The sequence below is a fragment of the Bactrocera tryoni genome, unplaced genomic scaffold (assembly GCF_016617805.1).
Source record: "Bactrocera tryoni isolate S06 unplaced genomic scaffold, CSIRO_BtryS06_freeze2 scaffold_8, whole genome shotgun sequence".
Taxonomy (NCBI): domain Eukaryota; kingdom Metazoa; phylum Arthropoda; class Insecta; order Diptera; family Tephritidae; genus Bactrocera; species Bactrocera tryoni.
Genome location: NW_024396456.1, coordinates 253717 through 273076, shown reverse-complemented (window position 1 = coordinate 273076; position 19360 = coordinate 253717). Strand labels below are relative to the sequence as shown.

Sequence of the window (19360 nt, the reverse complement as noted above, 5' to 3'; positions counted from 1 at the left end):
AAATTAATTTTATATATCGAAAACATGTAATTAAAATATTGCAAATTTTCAACTTTAAACGCGAATATCTCGAAAACTATGAGCTTCCTGCGGCTACAACTATATATATCCTTGACCAGGATAATCTCCTCTATCCAACCATATCCTTTTTATCCTTGAAATTCTGGGACGGTATACTAAATTCTTCCCTTCAGATTCATAAGTTAAATATATTAGTATTAGATATACATACATAAGTACATATCCAAAATTTAAAAATTAGTTTTGTTGCTGGAAAAATTGACGGATTGTTGATTGCTTTGCTTCAATTTTTTCTCATTTTCAATAAGATGAATCTCCAAAGATGTAACAACATCCATTTTAGCAAACATTTTCAAGCGAGAAATTTATTTGAATGCTTCATGATAATTATTTATTAGATCCCAATCTTCCACAGCTACCTCCTCATCAGAATCACGTAAATCCTTACCAGTATTAGTAACGCCTTCATATTCAATTTCAATACTGTCATTTTCTGTGTATAGTACAACGTCATCATTATTTAAATAATCTTCTAATATAAAGTCACTAAGTTATGCAGTTTCATTTAAATTAAAGAGCGTTGCTGATGGAATATCATCCTTAAGCTCAAACAGTTCGACATTAGAATTTTGTATAAATCCAGATTTTCGCAGTAGCTGCGACATTTTTTGTCTATGAACAAAATACGGGGAATCACAGCTTAAAAGGCTAGCCAGTCAAAAACGCTACTCCCTTCCTTCCTTTTCCTTCCTTATCGGCAAAATGTGTGCACAGTCAAAGACGTGGTAAAACCGCAGAAATCAGCCATCTTTGTTTGTTTACATTTGAACAATGTTGCCATTGCTCAATGCGCATATATAGTTTTGAGCACATCTTTGTTTTCAATTACAATTTTACAATATAAAATACCAAAACTGAAAACAAACTATCAAAAATAGTTTATATGTTTATAAATAATAGCATTCGACTCTATTTTGGGTTATTTTATGAAAATTTCAAACATATTGAAACATATTGAACAGATTGAATTATAAAAGTTGATGATTACTACAGTGTATCGATATTGGCAACCCTGCGTTGTGAGAGAGCAATCAGCTGACACGTTTCCACGGCAAAAATCCAAATGTCGTGAATTCTCACTGGCTAGACTATAACGCACATAACTTGTCTGACGGATGTTGCTACCCACGACAGTGAAAAGCAAAATGTTTGATGAAGTTTGGGGATATGCTTTCTTCTTTGCTTGTTTATAAATTTGTACATAGTTATGAGAAAACTGTATATCAATTTGGGAGAGGGAAGAGATCAACTCACCCACACAAACTCTAAATTATGGTTGTATGCGTTTGCCGACCAATGATTTAAATACAGGACAAAGGAAAACAAATGGTGAAGTTGAAAAGAGAGTTGTCCACTCATGGGAGAGGTTTCGTAATAAAAAAGTGTCCGCGTCCGTCCAAGGAACGTTCGCTTAAGGGAGCATGATTCCTTCCTGAAACAAGGCAAGCATTTTGGGACCAAAAAATTTGTCCGCTTAAGAGAGCTGTCCGCGAGGAGAGCTTTCATTGTATTTCATTATTAACATAGTTATCGTGTTATGCAAATAGTTAGCAAATGTATACCTTAACTTAAGTAAGCCTTGGTCTAATGTGAACGAAGTGACTCAAAAAGTATTTGGCTAACTTAATTAGATGTAAAATCTATTATATATTTAACTTGCTTACCTGTCATAACAGCGAGTGCACATAAACAGACGAAAGAAGTAATATCCATCTCTAAGTTTTTTAATTGTTTACTAAACTCCAAAATGTTAAAGAGCCAATCTCCAAAAACTCTTTCACATTGAGTCTTATGCATTATCATACCATTACAAAAAATTATATTCGAGTCGTTGGAATTGGTACGATATGATAATCTCAAAACAAACATTTCTAATGAAGCTGATTGAAAAAGCAATTCCTGATCGGCTTCACACAATTCACTGAAGCCGGGTATTCTATAAATAAACTGCTCAATCCTTTTTACTGAGCTGTTCAATATTAGGTAAAATTTTCGAACATTTTCTGATTCTCTTACGATGAGTGGCGAGCTTACATATGGCGGTTCTGAATATGTTGCATAGTCCAAACAAGACATATCGGGTGTTGTATCCTTATGACTATTAACTAGTGTTGATATTAATGATAAATTGTGATATATGCCAAAATAGTCATTGTCCTTCTGTTTCGTTGGTAGTCTTCCGCGACGTCCTCTAAGTGAATCGGTTCGAACTACCTCCTTTACCATGCCTACTCCCAAACATTTTTGGAAGCGACAAAACTGGCATCTATTACGTCGACGTCTATCAACAGGACATGACTGATTCGATAGACAAACATATTTTGATTTTTTTTGTACTGTTCGTTTAAAAAATCCCTTACACCCCTCACAGGTTCTTACACCATAGTGCTGACAAACCGCTATGTCTCCACACACTGCACATTCTTGCAATGATTCTTGGCTGATTGTGCGAGATCGTTTTTCTATATTCTTATTGAAGGAAGATGCAAGTGAAGAGGAGTAATTACATATATTTTGAATTTGTGACATTTATTTTTGATTTGCTTATATAAGAAGACAGCTGTTTGTTTCACAGCAACCCAGTACTTTCAATATATATACATATGTGTGTACATATAATTACGGATGCCCTGTGCAGATGCCAAATACACACAAATCATGCAACAGTCACGATGTTGTTGTTCGTATATAAGTACTACTTTCCAAAGAAGTAATGTGTGGTATGCATTAATCCAGATAACACACTTACTTACATGTATATTTTTCTGTAAAAAAAGGAAAAATCGTTGAAAACAATTGATTACTACTATAAAACTTAAAAATTAAAAATAAATTAAGTTAAAATAACATAAATGTTACATGGTACAGGGCACTCGAAGTGTAACCAACTTCAGACCCTTCGCGCAGCTGTCGCCCTAGAATCAGCTGTTTATAAATTTGCTGAATGACAGTTCGGAGTATTGATCACAAGTGTACAAAAGCGTTTTGCCAAAAGTGAATGCAAAAAGAAGTGATCAGCGATGGAATTCAAACGAAATAGCTGGAAAATCACAGCCAGCAATTGTTCGTGAGCTCAGACACCTTAATGTGAATAAAGTTTTTATTTATCACACCATCACTCGTTACAATGATACTGGTAGCATCGCAAAACGCCATGGAAAAGACTGCATCGTCACGTGAGATGGTTCGGAATGTAAAGAAGCGTCTTGAGCGAAATCCACGATGAAGTGCCAATCAAATGGCTAAAGAACTGAAAACATCCGACCGCAGCATCCAACGCATTTTGAAAAATGAGCTCAAGGTTAAGCCTTAAAAGTTCCAAAAGGCCCATGATCTCACACCGAAGCAGCAACAAGTTAGACTTGAGAGAGCGAAACAGTTGCTTCCGAACGTTGTGTTTTCTGACGAAAAAACTTTTCCAATTGAGCAATTCGTAAACTCTCAAAACGATAGGGTTTACTTGACCGACCGTTCATAGAAGAATCTAAGTCATCGGTTGGCCACCAGGAGGCAGCACCGCAGATGGGCGCTCTCCAATTGTTTTCATCGAGCCTGGCGTCGAAGTAAATGCGACATATAATCGGGAAAGTATTCTGGAGGCTGCTTTGAAGCCGTGGGCAAACAAACATTTCAGTCGCAAACCATGGACGTTTCAACAAGACTCAGCACCGTCTCACAAAGCGCGAGTGAACTAAGAATGGCTGAAAAACAACGTTCCGAACTTCATTACGACCAGAGAGAGATTATTCTCTCTGGGCCATTTTATAGAGCAAGGTCCGAAGTAAAAAATACACCAGTCTCGAGATGCTGAAGAGAGCCTTTGTCCGTGAGTGGGCCAATATACCGGCAAGTCACATTCGGGCAGCTTGCGATTCGTTTTTTGACCGTCTCAAGGCCATAGTTAAGGCAAAAGGTGGTCATATCGAGCAATAGTGAATTGACCCTGAATTTATGATTATTTTCACACATTTTGTACTTTAAAATAAATAAAAATAATTTTCCAAACCGAATTTATTGCCTTTTTAATTGACAGCTGACTTTTGACGAAAATATCGGTCAATATGTGAAATATACAACTGAAATTCAGAGAGTATCCTGTTCTGACAATAGTTATTCTGTGTATCAGCTAAAACTGTTCATGCCCCTAGGTAACGAATATGCGGATCCCAGTATCTATAGTTGACTTTTGACGAAAATATCTGTCAATATGTGAAATATACAACTGAAATTCAGAAAGAATCCTGTTCTGACAATAGTAATTCTGTGTATCAAAAATGAGTTGAATAGGGATTATACTTCTATGAGCCCGCATATACCTAATATAAAGATTTTCGACTTCCAAGTGATGCTGGATATATTGGTCAATATTTGAGTATATCTTAATGAAAATCACAGAACATGTTTTACTCATAACAATATATTTTTGTGCCTAAAATAGATGCAATTGGGCGTGAACTTGACCTAACCCCCATATAACGAATATCAAGATTTTTGAACACTCGGTACACTTTGTTTCATATAATTAGTGTTTGTATACGAGGAACCTTAATGAAACCCAGGGAACATTTTTTTAGTATGTGGCAGGATAATAGTTAATATGGTAGATAAAATCTGGTTGGGATTTTTGTTTTTCTAACAAATCTAATGCCGAAGTTGTCGATCAATGTATGAGTTATATAGATTATATGTCTGCATATGTAAAACTGTTAAATTCCGATCCTCTGATTGACGTATTTTATTTATTTACTTCCCTGGCTTTGTTCTGTAGCACCCAAACTTAGCCCTTGCATACTTGTTAGAAATAGTTTCTTTCAGAATTATAATAAGATTTCTTACGGTATTAACCGATAAGAACGGTATAGAACCAACCGGAAGTTCAAAAAAATTTAATATTAGGACTATGAGGATTCCAACTCGATTACAATTAAGTGATTCAAGCAACCTTTACGTGACCAAATCCGTGTTACTCTGTAAGAAAACGTCGTGAGAGAATAAATATAATGGTTCCGCACAGTGCTGTTTTATGACATAGATTTATTATTATTTATTGAATTTGCTTTTTGTTTTAAAAGCCTAGCACTAAGTTATAAAATCTTAAATATATTTAAAAACTAGACAAACTCTAGCAAGTATCTGCTTTGGTGATACGTTGCTCTTTAGTACGTAGGCATATATCTTCTTTTAAGGCGTCTTTGATCGTAGGAATGTACCAAAGCATTAGCCAAAGGGCTTGGGTGATCTGGAGTTTAGATATATATTTAATTCTACTGTCCTCTACTTCTTTCTTAACCATAGGAATATCAAGATCTTTATGGATATTTTCATTAAGCATCTACTAAAGTGATCACCTGACTGTTCTAAGTAATTTTGATTGGAACCTTTGTATTAAATCAATAATTTTTTGCACAGATCGTACACCACAGTTGAATGCTATACATCCAAATCGGTTTTATGACCGCATTATATAAAAGCACTTTGCTGTCTAGGCTAAGTTTGGTATTTAAAAGCCAATTTAGATTGGCAGCTCTTATCTTCATGCAAGTTATTTTAATCGCCATGTGTTTTCTCCACGTAAGTCATCTTTTTACGTGAATACCAAGATATGTTACTTTATTCGCTTCTTCTTCTTTACTGACGTAGACATCGCTTACGCGAGGAGAAAATTAGTTTTATAAATAGATAATCCTGGGCCTGATCGAAGGATTTTTTTTTTCAAAATTAACAACATGGCGGCCTCAGGAAATTTTTTTCTAAATTTTTGCGAGTTAATTGGTCTTACAAAATCGAAATTTTCCAAAAAAACAAATCCTTCGATCAGACCCAAGTTTATTATGTATTCCAAAAGCTGTATAAATTTCATTAAAATCTACTGAACGGTTTTCGAGTTACAGTTGTCACCGGTTCAAAAAACATAGTTTTGAGAAAAATGTGTTTAAAGTTTCACACTAGCGCTTTGAAGTGCCCGAGCTCTCTTTGTTATTTCTCGAATAACTTAAAAACTAATTATCGGATCGACGTGAAATTTTAACGAAAATGCAAAAAAAAAAATATTTTTTTTTAAATTCTAACTACTCCTAACCTTAATTGAACTATGTCAATGTCGTCATATACATATATCATACAGCTCATCGTTCCTTCAAATGCAATATTCGCCTTGGCCAACGCGCAAAGGACCATAAATCATTCGCAGAACTTTTCTGTCGAAAACTCGCAACATCGACTCATCAGTTGTTGTCATCGTCCAAGCCTCTGCACCATATAGCAGGATGGGAATTATGAGTGACTTATAGATTTGGGTTTTGTTCGTCGAGAGAGGACTTTACTTCTCAACTACCTACTCAGTCCGAAGTAGCACCTGTTGGCAAGAGTTATCATGCGTTGCCTTTCCAGACTGACATTGTTGCTGGTGTTTACACTGGTTCCAAAATAGACGAAATTATCTACGACTTCAAAGTTATGACTGTCACCAGTGACGTCAGAGCCAATTCGCTAGTGTAATGACTGGTTGTTTGATGACAGGAGATATTTCGTCTTGCCCTCGTTCACTGCTAGACCCATTTGCTTTGCTTCCATGTCCAGTCTGGAGAAAGCGGAGCTGACGACGCGGGTGTTGAGGCCGATGATATCAATACCATCGTAATAAGCCAGCAGCTGTACACTCTTATAAAAGATTGTAACTGCTTGATTAAGTTCTGCAGCTCGAATTATTTTCTCCAGCAGCAGATTGAAGAAGTCGCATGATAGGGACTCGTCTCCTTTTTGTGCTGTCAAAAGCAGCTTTGAAATCGACGAAGAAGTGGTGTGTGTCGATTTTCTTTTCACCGGTCTTTTCCAAAATTTGACGCATGGTGAATATCTGGTCGGTTGTTGATTTGCCAGGTCTAAAGCCACATCTTTCGCACAATATGCTCGATAGAACCTCATACGTGATGTTGAGGAGGCTTATATCACGGCAGTTGGCGCAGATTGTGGGGTCTCCTTTTTATGGTGTGGGCAGAGCACACTTAAATTCCAATCGTTGGGCATGCTTTCGTTAGACCATATTTTACAAAGAAGCTAATGCATTCTCCTAATCAGACCGGTAATTGCTATTCGAACTTCTTCATGGTCGGGCAATAGAATTTCTGCTCCATCGTCATCGATGGGAGAATCGGGTTCGACTCTCCTGCCATTCAGAAGGCTGGAAAAATGTTCCCTCCGTAATTTTAGCATGCTCCTAGCATCGGTGATTAGATCGAGAGGTTCTTGTGGTTCTACAAAGGTATGCTCCGATCTTGAAACCTTCCGTTAGCTGCCGCACTTTTTCGTACACGCTTGCGACAAAAAATAATGAAATCGTATGAATATTTTCCCTAGCTCCAATACACAATCCATATATAAGGTGCTCTCCAAAGTAAACATGACTTAAAAAAAACAGAACAAATGGTCTTTTCGGCAAAATCAATTTATTTTATTCTTCTTCTGCTTAAATACAGCTTTTTGCACGGTCCAAAAGCATGTCGAACGAGATTTTTAGCTCGTTGGCCTATATGACCGATAAGCCTTTTGAATAGCCTCTACGTCTGCATAACGCAAATGCGTTTTTCCGGAAAGGAAGAAGTCGCACGGTGCCATATGAGGTGAATATAGAGAGTGGTTAATGGTTAATATGTGATTTTTGGTCAAATAATCGGTCACAAGCGTCGATCGATCTGAGCAATTTATGGTCATCAGTCAATTTGTGCGGAACAAACCGTGCACACACCTTTCGTAAGCCCAAATGTTCGGTCAACATGTGATATATCGATGTTCAATTCCATTTCCATGAATTTCAATGATGATTTCGGCTGAGTTTTGATGAATTCACGCACAGTTTTGATGAAATTTCCGGTGATTACGGATTTTGATCGTCATTTATGTACTCACGACCACTTTGAAAACGTTGAAACCACTCGTGCACTCTGCTACGAAATAGGTATTTATCGCCATAATTTTTTTTCATCAATTAAAACCGGTAAAAGTTTTACCAATTTTGAAACAAAATTTTCTTTCATTTTCGCACCGATAACACAAACATACTGGCAATTAAGACGCATTAACTTCACTTCTAATCTATGACGTGTCATGAAATTCTCACTAGACAATCGATAAATATAACAGATTCTAACGCATCAGTCGACATATATGTAGATGGCTTCACGATGCGAAAAAGCGCTTGATTCAAAAAGTCCTGTTTACTTTGGAAAGCACCCTGTATTTATGTATACAAATTTCTGAACTTCTAGATAGTTGCATACCATAAATATCAGCAATATTTGAGTTATCTTAAAAATAAAGTCAAGATATGTAAGGAAGAGCTAGGTTCGGTTCTCGAAGTTGTTTTAGTACTAAGGAACCAGAGTATCAAGTTCGATTAGGATATCTTAATCTTTATTCAAGTTACAGCTTGCACGCACGGACGAACAGACAGATAGTCATCCGGATTTCAACTTTCTCGTCATCTTGATCATTTACATATATGCATATATAGTAAGGTGGGCCAAAAAAAGTTTTTTATTTTTTTTTCTTAGTTACCATGAAAATCTCATCCGATTAAGGTTTCTAAGTCATCACTCACACAGAGTAGAGTTCAAAGCTTTGGTTTAAATTAAGTACTTAAAAAATTGATTTTATTAAATGATTATCGATTTCAGCCATCAATTTGTAATATAAGATGAAAAATTGTGGAAATCATTTTTTATACTTTTTTGTTGGACTTTAACCACGAATAACTTTGAATGAGTTGACTCAGCCAAAAAATGTTCTAGACCTTTTTTGTAGATCGTTAAATTTCCTATAAAAGTAAGTGTTGATACTCGCTTACCAATTATTTGTTTGTGTACATTAAAACTCCAAAACAAAAAAAAAAAAAATCCTGTATTATTTATATGGGAAATCGAAAATGTCGATGAGGCACCTCTTAATATCAATATTAAGAGCTCAGATCTTACCAGAACTTGATTTTAGTCATGTCGGATGAGATTTTCATGGTAACTAAGAATAAAAAAAATAAAAATTTTTTTTTGGCCCACCTTAATATATAGTATATATATAAACCCGATATCTATCTCACTTAGTTTTAGGTAATACGTACAACCGTTAGATGAACAAACTAAAATATCTTATTCTGTAGCAACTGGTGGCAAGATTATAGAAATCGAGTGAACTTCCGCTAGCAGCGATATACCTAATATTTGGATTTCGTAATGCAAAAATGGATAAAAATTTGAAACCTTCTCCTTTGAAGTTGGTCGCCTTGTCGTGGCGAAGGGGCATAAGTAATAGTAAAGTGTGCATCCCAAAGGAAACACACTCTAATCTTACAAACAAAGAGGGACACTTCATAATTCCCACAATAGTGATATGGATGAATAAACCCTAGGTTTTACGCCCATCTCCTATTGTGGAAGTATGACTATACCCGAACCAACACCACCCTAAGCCAAGGAGTCGAGGTACCCGTGCCGAGGGCTGAATGGTCAGCGGGGGGTAATAAATAGCTGATCGCGAACCGTCCCCTCCGATGCCCGGGCGAGGTCGGAGGTATAAAAGCCTTCTCTCCGCACAACGGCTCTGCGGACGAGTGACCAACCCTTTCCAGTTTACTCGTGGGACCAAAATATGAACGAAAGCAATAACACAACAACAACAACAACATCAACTACAACAACCAAATTGACGACAACAGCGACGTTTTAGGACATGAACTATCAGAATCCTATTACGGAATCCGAAGAAGACGATCTACTTGACTCCAGCCAGGAGACGAGTAAGAGTACTACCGGACATACTAACCAAAGTATACCGGTAGATACTGCAGGGAAAACCTCAGATATAAGAAAGGAAGCGTCCACCTCCAAAGCTGCCATGAGCACCAACCAAAGTGCACTGGCGGCTAAAGGAGAGAGCAAACAGAAGCGCAAGAAATCCCAGAATCAGCTGAGGAAACACCGGTACCAGAGGGCAGTCTTCATACCAGGGAAGATAGCCAAAGGCCAGGCAGCCGGTACCCCAGTTGATGAGGCTGAAACAAAGCGCCTCAAATCTGTAGTAGAGGAATATGAAAGCTACCTGAAAAGGAAGCAATCACAACCTCAAGAAGAGAGCAAACAAGAGAGCACTTCTCAGAAAAGAAATCGCTCCATCACAGAAGTAACCGCAACTCAGCCCAAAAACCGAGGCGGAGTGAAGGTGAACACAGCATCACAACAACGTCAAGGCATTTCTGCGATGTATCCAGAGATAGCCTGGAGGTGGGCATCATAGATGGAAATTCCTCCTCTCCGAGCACCATACAGGAGAGAAGGGTGGAGATCGGCGGCAGATTGCCGAGTAGGGTGCGAAGCTATGTACTCGACAATCCTGCGGCTCCTCACCCGGAGTTTGACTCCTCTGAGACCCTCAGGGGCTACAGGGTCATCAAGTGCGCGGACCAGGCCTCGCTAGATTTCCTGACGTGAAGTGTTGATAAAATTAGCAACACCTTTGTAGGCCTCCAATTGAGGCTTATACCCGCAGGGGACATTCCGAAAAGACCTCGTGCTCGCATTTGGCTATCCCCTCTAGAGGAGCCAGGCAAAAAACTCCTGAGGTGCATTAAGCTGCACAACAAATCTATACCTGATATAGATGAGTGGGAGATAATCAAGGAGGAAAAACCGAGAAAAGCAAGCAAGCCAATACTAGCCCTTTGTGATGAGTCCATTGAGGCTCTGAAAAAGACTGACAACAAAATCAGCTTCGGAATCCGCAAGGCCAGACTAAAAATTTTCCAAGGCGACAAAGCGGCTGACGAAGACGACACGGAAGAGGTCGACGACGCCAGCCAGTTACTAAGGAATGTGGGCATCGAAGAAACCCGAGATGCCCAATAACAACCTTAGATGTGTACAGATAAACCTGCAGCACTCGAAGAGTACTACAGCGAATCTGACAACCCTCGTGAACGAGAGGGGCATCGACATCAGCCTAGTACAGGAGCCCTGGGTCAATGATGATTCCATTAAAGGGCTAAACAGCAGCAACCATAACCTGTTTTACACACGGAACAGAGGTAAACCTAGGGCATGCATCCTTATCAATAAAAGTATAAATGCATTTCTCTGTCCTAATTACAGCACAGCAGATATCACAGTGGTAAAGGTGGAACAGAAGGAAAAGCCCTTCTTCTTGGTCTCGGCCTACTTGGCCCATGACGAAGACATACCCCCCCGCTCACCAGGCTAGTAGAGGAGAACAGGAAGGGTGATGTCGTAATAGGGTGTGATGCAAGCGCAAGGCACACCGTATGGGGTAGCTCCAGTATAAACAACAGAGGCAGTATATTTTGAATAGTAATCTAGGTATTTGCAACAAGGGAAATAAGCCAACTTTTATTTTCCCAAGCTCGGATAGGTTTCCGGGGTGGGAGGAAGTGCTTGACCTCACGCTATCAACAGACACAGACTGTCTCGTTGTGGATAACTGGAGGGTATCCGATGAGCCTTCCATGTCGGATCTCTCCTGGATACTGTTCAGCATCCGCGAGAAGTACAGTGCGCCTCTCACATACAGGAATCCTAGAAAAACGGCATGGGGAAATTTACCAGTATAGCAACAAAATGCCTTCAAAAGGGAGGCAATAAGAGTATCAGAAATCCTGTGGAACTAGATTCAGAAGTGGAGAAGTTGGAAAAAATCTTAACCACAACTTTTATTAAATCTACTCCGCTAACAGTTTTGAAAAAGAGAAAGTCTCTTCCTTGGTGGAACAGTGAACTCAAGAATTTGAGAACACAACTATGGAAAGCTTTCAATGAGAGTTTTGGAACCAAAATCTGGCAGCCATGTAAAGATATTATGAAAGAATACAAAAAAGCAGTCAGGAAAGCCAAAAACGACTCATGGCGATCTTTCTGAACATCGATAGAAAGTTGCAAAGAAGCCGCTAGGCTGAGTAAAATGCTATCCAAAGATCATATTAATACTGCTTACATTAGGGCGGAGGGAAGTGATTGGGCCTCCTCGGCAAAAGAGTCTCTGGAGGTACTAATCACTTCCCCGGGAGTCAGCAAACACCTTCAATGAGGGTTCAACCAGAACCACCGCTGAACGCAGCTGACTATCGAAGCCAAATAGTAGACAAACGAGAAATCAAATATGGCATAAATAGTTTTGCACCATTCTAAGCGGCAGGTCCTGACGGGATTATCCCCATAATGCTGCAAAAACTGGTAGAACCAATGGTTCTAAGGCTTGAAAATATATACAAGGCTAGCATTCAACTATCTTACATCCCAAGAAGTTGGAAAAGGAGTGAAGTTGTGTTCCTTCCAAAACCAGGCATAAGAACACAAGAGAATGCCAAGGAGTTTAGACCTATAAGCCTTACCTCCTTTAAGCTGAAGGTACTAGAAAGGCTAGTAGGTCTACACGTAAGAACAATAATGGCGGAGAAGTTATCAAAGTCCCAACATGCGTACATAAAGGGCCGATCAACCGAAACCGCCCTTCACGAGGTGATAAGTGTGATTGAAAAATCACTATACCACAAACAATACACCATGGCTGCATTTCTAGACATAGAGGGCGCCTTCAACAACATAGAAGTAAATGCGACAATTAATTCTCTGGCACATGGTGGCATATGGGTTTTTTCATAGAAAGGTCTACTGGGAGCAAAAATTAAAATAGTGATAAACAAATAATTTTTTCTGATATTATATAAAAAATATATATATTTTTATAATATAATATGATTTGTAGCTTATCTCAAGGGTTTTTGTTAGAAAAATGACCTAAAAGTTGAAATAGCGTAAAAAGAAGCATTTGTGTACCTTTAATGCCTTTTTATTTTTGTATTTTTTGATAATACGTAAATTCCTATTATGTTTGCACTAGTCTTATTAAATCTTGCTAGGAACAACAATGAATACAAAATATTCAACGAGACCAAACGAAGCTCGATAACGGTAAATTTTTATTTTGCTTTCATTGATATTGTTTTGTTGCGTTCTTGTCCGTAAATCATTATTTTTTATCAGTAGTTTGCGATCGATCGTAACACGTGGCTGCAAATTTATATTTAAATCAATTTTAGTGACCTAAATTTAAAAAAAAAAGTTTCAGTATCTTATATTCATACAAAATATTTTAATTGGTTTTTGAAGTGTGTCTCGTTCGCTACCGTAAGTATAACTTTTTTGAAAAAAATTTTTTTTTTTTGTAGCATGTATATTTATTTATATAAATGGGTAAAACATGTGGCTTAGCAAGAAAAGAAATATCAAAACCCGAAAACTGCATTCGATCTCCTGTGAGGATCATTTGAAATTAAAAGTAGCTCAAACCGCATATTCATTGAAAAAAAATATTTCATAAAAAAAACATTTCTCATTTATTTTTACTTATTTTCTCATATGAATTTTTATTTTTGTTTTCAATTTAATTTTTTGAATTGGAATTATTATAGTAATCGCCATTAGAATCATGAAAGGCAAATATGTCGCGTTCTAAATGTCACGTGCTAAATTAGATTTAAGCTTGTAAAAAAAACACCGATGAAAATATATCAACAAGAAATGTATAAAAAGAAGCCCTTTTTAGTCCTTTTTAGTTTAAATTAATCATTCTAAAATATATTGTTGCGTTTCGCAGAATCTTGCATTTTTCTATGTGTAGTCGAAAGCAAGTTCTATTTTTTGTCGCGTTCTTGATCCCATGTTTATTGCTAATGAATTGGAAACAAATTATCGAAAGCTCCTACATTTTGTACTATGCATAGTGATAATGAAAAGCTTTCGAATAATAACAACACATTTTTTTTGTTAATTTTTTTACTTTTGGTTTATGCACTTCAAAGGCATACGACTGTCGCGTTCTCGACCAAGGAAATACCCATATATGACACTGTGTGCAGATGGATACTATGGATTCTTGAGAATAGGAAGATTATAGCTTCAAACGGCGCTGCAACACAAATAAGCTATGTGAGTAGAGGGACGCCTCAAGGGGGGTCCTCTCTCCGCTTCTATGGGTTGCAGCGCGGAACGAAATACTACTTCAACGGTGGAGAAGTGAAAGCAGTAGCGTATGCAAACGATATAGTGTTGTTGGTATCAGGTATGTTTCCTTCAACAGTCAGCGAGATTATGGAAAGAGCACTTCGTAGGTTAAACCTATGGGCTAAAAATAATGGTCTAGGAGTTAACTCGAACAAAACAGAACTGATGCTATTCACAAGCAGAACCAAAATACCTCAGTTTCAACTTCCGGTACTAAACGGTAAAACACTCACTCTATCCCCCACAGCTAAATACTGTAGATTGACACCAAACTCTCATGGAAAATAAATATAGAAAAAAGAATAAACAAAGCATACATGGCCTACTATACTTGTAAGAAAATCTTCAACAAGAATTGGGGCCTCAAACCAAGTATAATCATGTGGATGTATATGGCTGTCATAAGACCTATACTTACATAAGGAGCTCTGGTATGGTGACCAGCGCTAAACAAACAATATATAATACCCAACGATTACCCTCCTCCCGCCCAACCGACGCGAGGGGCGCAATCCGCGAACGAGCGGAATTAGCCGAGTCATAAAAGGAAAGAGAGTTTTAAGCGTTGCGATCTTAAGCTGCTCAGCTACAGAAACAAAAATTTCAACAGCCAAAATTAAGAATTAGATTCTTCTTCTTCTTTTTCTTCTTCTTAATTGGCGTAGACACCGCTTACGCGATTATAGCCGAGTTAACAACAGCGCGCCAGTCGTTTCTTCTTTTCGCTGCGTGGCGCCAATTGGATATTCCAAGCAAAGCCAGGTCCTTCTCCACTTGGTCCTTCCAACGGAGTGGAGGTCTTCCTCTTCCTCTGCTTCCCCCGGCGGGTACTGCGTCGAATACTTTCTAAGCTGGAGTGTTTTCATCCATCCGGACAACATGACCTAGCCAGCGTAGCCGCTGTCTTTTAATTCGCTGAACTATGTCAATGTCGTCATATATCTCGTACAGCTCATCGTTCCATCGGATGCGATATTCGCCGTGGCCAATGCGCAAAGGACCATAAATCTTTCGCAGAATTTTTCTCTCGAAAACTCGTAACGTCGACTCATCGGTTGCTGTCAACGCCCAAGCCTCTGCACCATATAGCAGGACGGGAATTATGAGCGACTTATAGAGTTTAGCTTTTGTTCGTCGAGAGAGGACTTTACTTTTCAATTGCCTACTCAGTCACTTGGATTTCCAGGCAGACATTATTAGTGGTGTTAATGCTGGTTCCTAAATAGACGAAATTATTTACAACTTCAAAGTTATGACTGTCAACAGTGACGTGAGAGCCAAGTCGCGAGTGCGACGACTGTTTGTTTGATGACAGGAGATATTTCGTTTTGCCCTCGTTCACTACCAGACCCATTTTCTGTGCTTCCTTGTCCAGCCTAGAGAAAGCAGAACTAACGGCGCGGGTGTTGAGGCCGATGATATCAATATCGTCGGCATACGCCAGCAGCTGTAGATTAAAGTTAGATTAAAGTTTATAATTTTTAAATGTTACTTGTTAAGTAGATAAAATATTTTTTTTAATGGTAAAGAGTGAGTCTGTTAGATCAAATGTGCTGGAATGAAAATTGAAATCATGACAAATACGGTGGAATGGTTCGTTTAACTCAAAATTTGTTCTAGAAAATTGTAAAAGTAAGGGTCTAAACTGCCTGGTTGGGCGAGCGGGAACGTTAAAATTAATATCAGATAAGAGAGAGGGGCTACAGACTGGCCCATTCATGAGTTTTACATGAAATATTATACCAAGCATCTCCCTACGACTAGCGAGTGTCGGGAGATTTATAAGTTTTAAACGGTTAATGTAAGGGGGAAGATTTAAACTGGAATCCCAATGCAAATGATTTAAGGCAAAAAGTAAAAATTGTTTTTGAACGGACTCTAACTTATCCGAATGATTCATTCATGAGTTTTACATGAAATATTATACCAAGCATCTCCCTACGACTAGCGAGTGTCGGGAGATTTATAAGTTTTAAACGGTTAATGTAAGGGGGAAGATTTAAACTGGAATCCCAATGCAAATGATTTAAGGCAAAAAGTAAAAAATGTTTTTGAACGGACTCTAACTTATCCGAATGGACTTGGTAACTAGGGTTCCAAACCACAGAAGCATACTCCAATATAGGCCTCACCAGAGATGTAAAAAGAATTTTTGTGGTAAGCGGATCTCTAAATTCTTTAGACCAACGTTTAGCAAAACTAAGAGCGCCTTTAGCTTTAAAAACCGTGGAAGTTGCGTGAAGATTAAAATTGAGTTTGGGGTCCATAGTTACTCCCAGATCAACAAAACTGCATACTTGCTCCAACCTAAAGTTTTGTATTGCGTATGAGGTAGGGTCTACAGCTCTACGTGAAAAGCACATCGTTTTACATTTTTTAAGGTTCAATGGCATGCCATTTCTATCACACCAAGAAACTAGGTTGTTTACGTCTGCTTGCAACTGACATCTTTTACTGTTTGAAGTATATGTTTTAAAAAGTTTTACATCGTCATCATATAATAAAACTTTTGAAAACTTAACAACAGATGATATGTCGTTAATAAATAACAAGAACAGAATTGGACCAAGATGGCTACCTTGAGGAATGCCTGAAGGAACATTGATTATGTCAGAAAAAGTATCTTTAAATATGACTTGTTGAATTCTATTACTAAGATAAGAAGCAACCCATTTTAGAAATATTGGTTGAAAACCAAGAAGATCAAGTTTATTCAAAAGAATTGAATGGTTTACTTTATCAAAAGCTTTACTAAAATCTGTGTATATAACATCAATATTCTTATTCTCCCTAAAGCCCGTTGATACATGTGATACAAATTCAAGCAAATTCGTTATGGTAGATTTCCCTTTACGAAAACCGTGCTGAGAACAAGAAATTAGTGGAGAGATCCGGACGGTTATGTCGTCTGTTATAATTGCTTCAAAAAGTTTAGGTATTGCAGACAACTTTGCTATTCCCCTATAGTTTTCAATAGATGACCTAAATCCACTCTTATGCAAAGGAATTATAAATGACTTTTTCCATATGGATGGAAATAAGCCTTGCATAAGAGATGAATTAAATAGTTTTGTTAGGGGTTGGTATATATATTTGGCACATTTCTTAAGAAAGCATGAGGAAATCATATCTAGGCCATAATTGTATGATTGTTCTAACATTTAACTGATTTAAGACGTCTGCTTCGGAAATGGTAGGTGCATTAATGACAGAAATCGGACATAACTTGTGCTGATGCCGAACATTTTGTGGAGATTTTGGAGAGTAATTGGACCTAAAGAATTCAGCGAACATATTAGAAATGGTGTGATTGTCACTAGACATACTAGACTTATATTTCATAGAGGACGGAAAATTAGAAATCCTGCGTTTGGAGTTGACGAAACCAAAAAACAATTTTAGATTACGTATAATATTATTTTTTACTTTATTTATATAATTACTATAACAGATTTTGTTAAGTTCAGCAAATTGTCGACGCAATTTAGAATATTTTGAATAGTTAGCAACTAAACCAGTTTTTTTAAAAAGTTCAAAAGCACGAAATTTTCTATTTTTTAATTTACATAATTCTTTTGAAAACCATAAATTAGAACTAATTTCTTGAGTAACAACACACTTCGGAACATATTTTTCAAATAAGTTTACAATAGTTTCATTAAAGTGGGAAGCACTAAATTCAATATTGCCACTGTAATCTGGAAAAGTTATTTTAGAAAGTTCGTAATTAATCTTCTTAAAATTAGCTTTCGCAAAGTTGAACCGAAAACAAAGGTCTTGTGTATTATTATAAGCAAAGTTGGCTATGATTTCGATGTTAATTTCCGAAGCAGGATGATACGTGTCCTCTGGCCGAACCAAAGGATCACATCGGACAACAGAGAACATTGAAGCGTTATCGACATAAACTAGATCTAAGAGCTTACCAAACTCGTTTGAAATTAAATTAATTTGGTTGAGACCCAACTCCGACATTTCATCTAAGAACTCGTTAAAACATGAACGAGTACTAATAGGGATGGTGTGATCATCACTAGATTTCCATGATACACACGGTAAGTTGAAATCTCCCAAAACAATCATGGAATCAATAACCATTGAGAAAACATTACTTATTAATGAAGCTTGCTGCATATATACAGATATGTCCAAGTGAGGCGGTATATAAGACAATGTTAAGAAGATATGGCCACTATTAGCGCAAATACGAATGAACTTAAATTCAATGAAGTCTGCATGCGGAACGTCTACTTCTTCAGATGGAATAGAAGAATGAACAGCAAACAAGACACCACCTCCTTCTCTGTTCAGCCGGTCATATCTAAAGATTTCGAATTCGCTGTTGAATATTTCGTTATAAAAAATGTGGGTCTTTAGCCAAGTTTCTGTCAAAGTAATGATTTTAAAGTTACAATGAATGCTATTTAGATACAAATCAGTAAGTTTTGTATTAAGCCCTCTAACATTTTGATAATAAATAATCAGCGAATTATTGTTAATTAGTTTTTTGTATCGACGGGATTTCTTGGCATTTTAGTGATAACTACAGGGGGCTTATTCGCGCACAAAGACCGCAGGTGGCCAGAATGAGTTGCCAAGTATCAATTGAAAATTGTCAGCGGATACGTCGATCTTAAACGAGGAAATATCCCTGTTGCATTTGAAATTAAATTTACGGATGTCAGTATCTACTGTTTTTAATTTCGACGAGATGTAACTGTTTATACGGTATTACCACTAAGTTTTTATTAGCTGACTTGGAGGTATTTGGAGGCGGATCTTGAGAAGTTTTCCGCTTACCGTATTCAGTAACAGTTTTCTCTGTGTCCTGAGCAGACGGAACCTTCTCTCCTTGAGGACAAGGGGTTGCAAGATTTATGAGGTCAATAGAGGGTGGGGGCATTCTTTTTAAGGCAGATACAGTGGTATCTTCATCAGACGGACGTTTTCGTTTAGGTTTTGGATTCTCATCCCGAGTATTTAGGCATTGAAATGATTGAAACAGCGTTTCATAACGCCTAAATTTTTCAGTAAGGGTTTCAAGCTCTCGACCAATCTCCTTGAAACCATTGCGCGCCTGCTTAAAAACTTTAAACAATTCAATTTCAGTTTGTCTGCATTTCAAGCAAGACCAGCGCAAGCCCTTACTGTCAAGAATGGAATCCAAAATCCTACCTGTCAGTCCAGCACATTTAAGATGGGCAAGCCCGTCACAAAGC

At 37.6% G+C, this 19360-nt stretch overlaps 1 protein-coding gene across 1 annotated transcript in view; it reads right to left on the bottom strand.

The window, feature by feature from the left end:
• LOC120781966 (probable nuclear hormone receptor HR38) overlaps window positions 1-14586 on the bottom strand; it is a 38979-nt gene extending 24393 nt beyond the window's left edge. The window contains exons 1-2 of the mRNA XM_040114142.1: window positions 14560-14586; window positions 1746-2846 (exon numbers count right to left, since the gene is read on the bottom strand). Of these exons, the coding sequence (XP_039970076.1) occupies window positions 1746-2610 (865 nt within the window). The 5' untranslated portion in view covers window positions 2611-2846; window positions 14560-14586. The remainder of the gene's footprint in view (window positions 1-1745; window positions 2847-14559) is intronic.
• Window positions 14587-19360: the final 4774 nt, after the last annotated feature.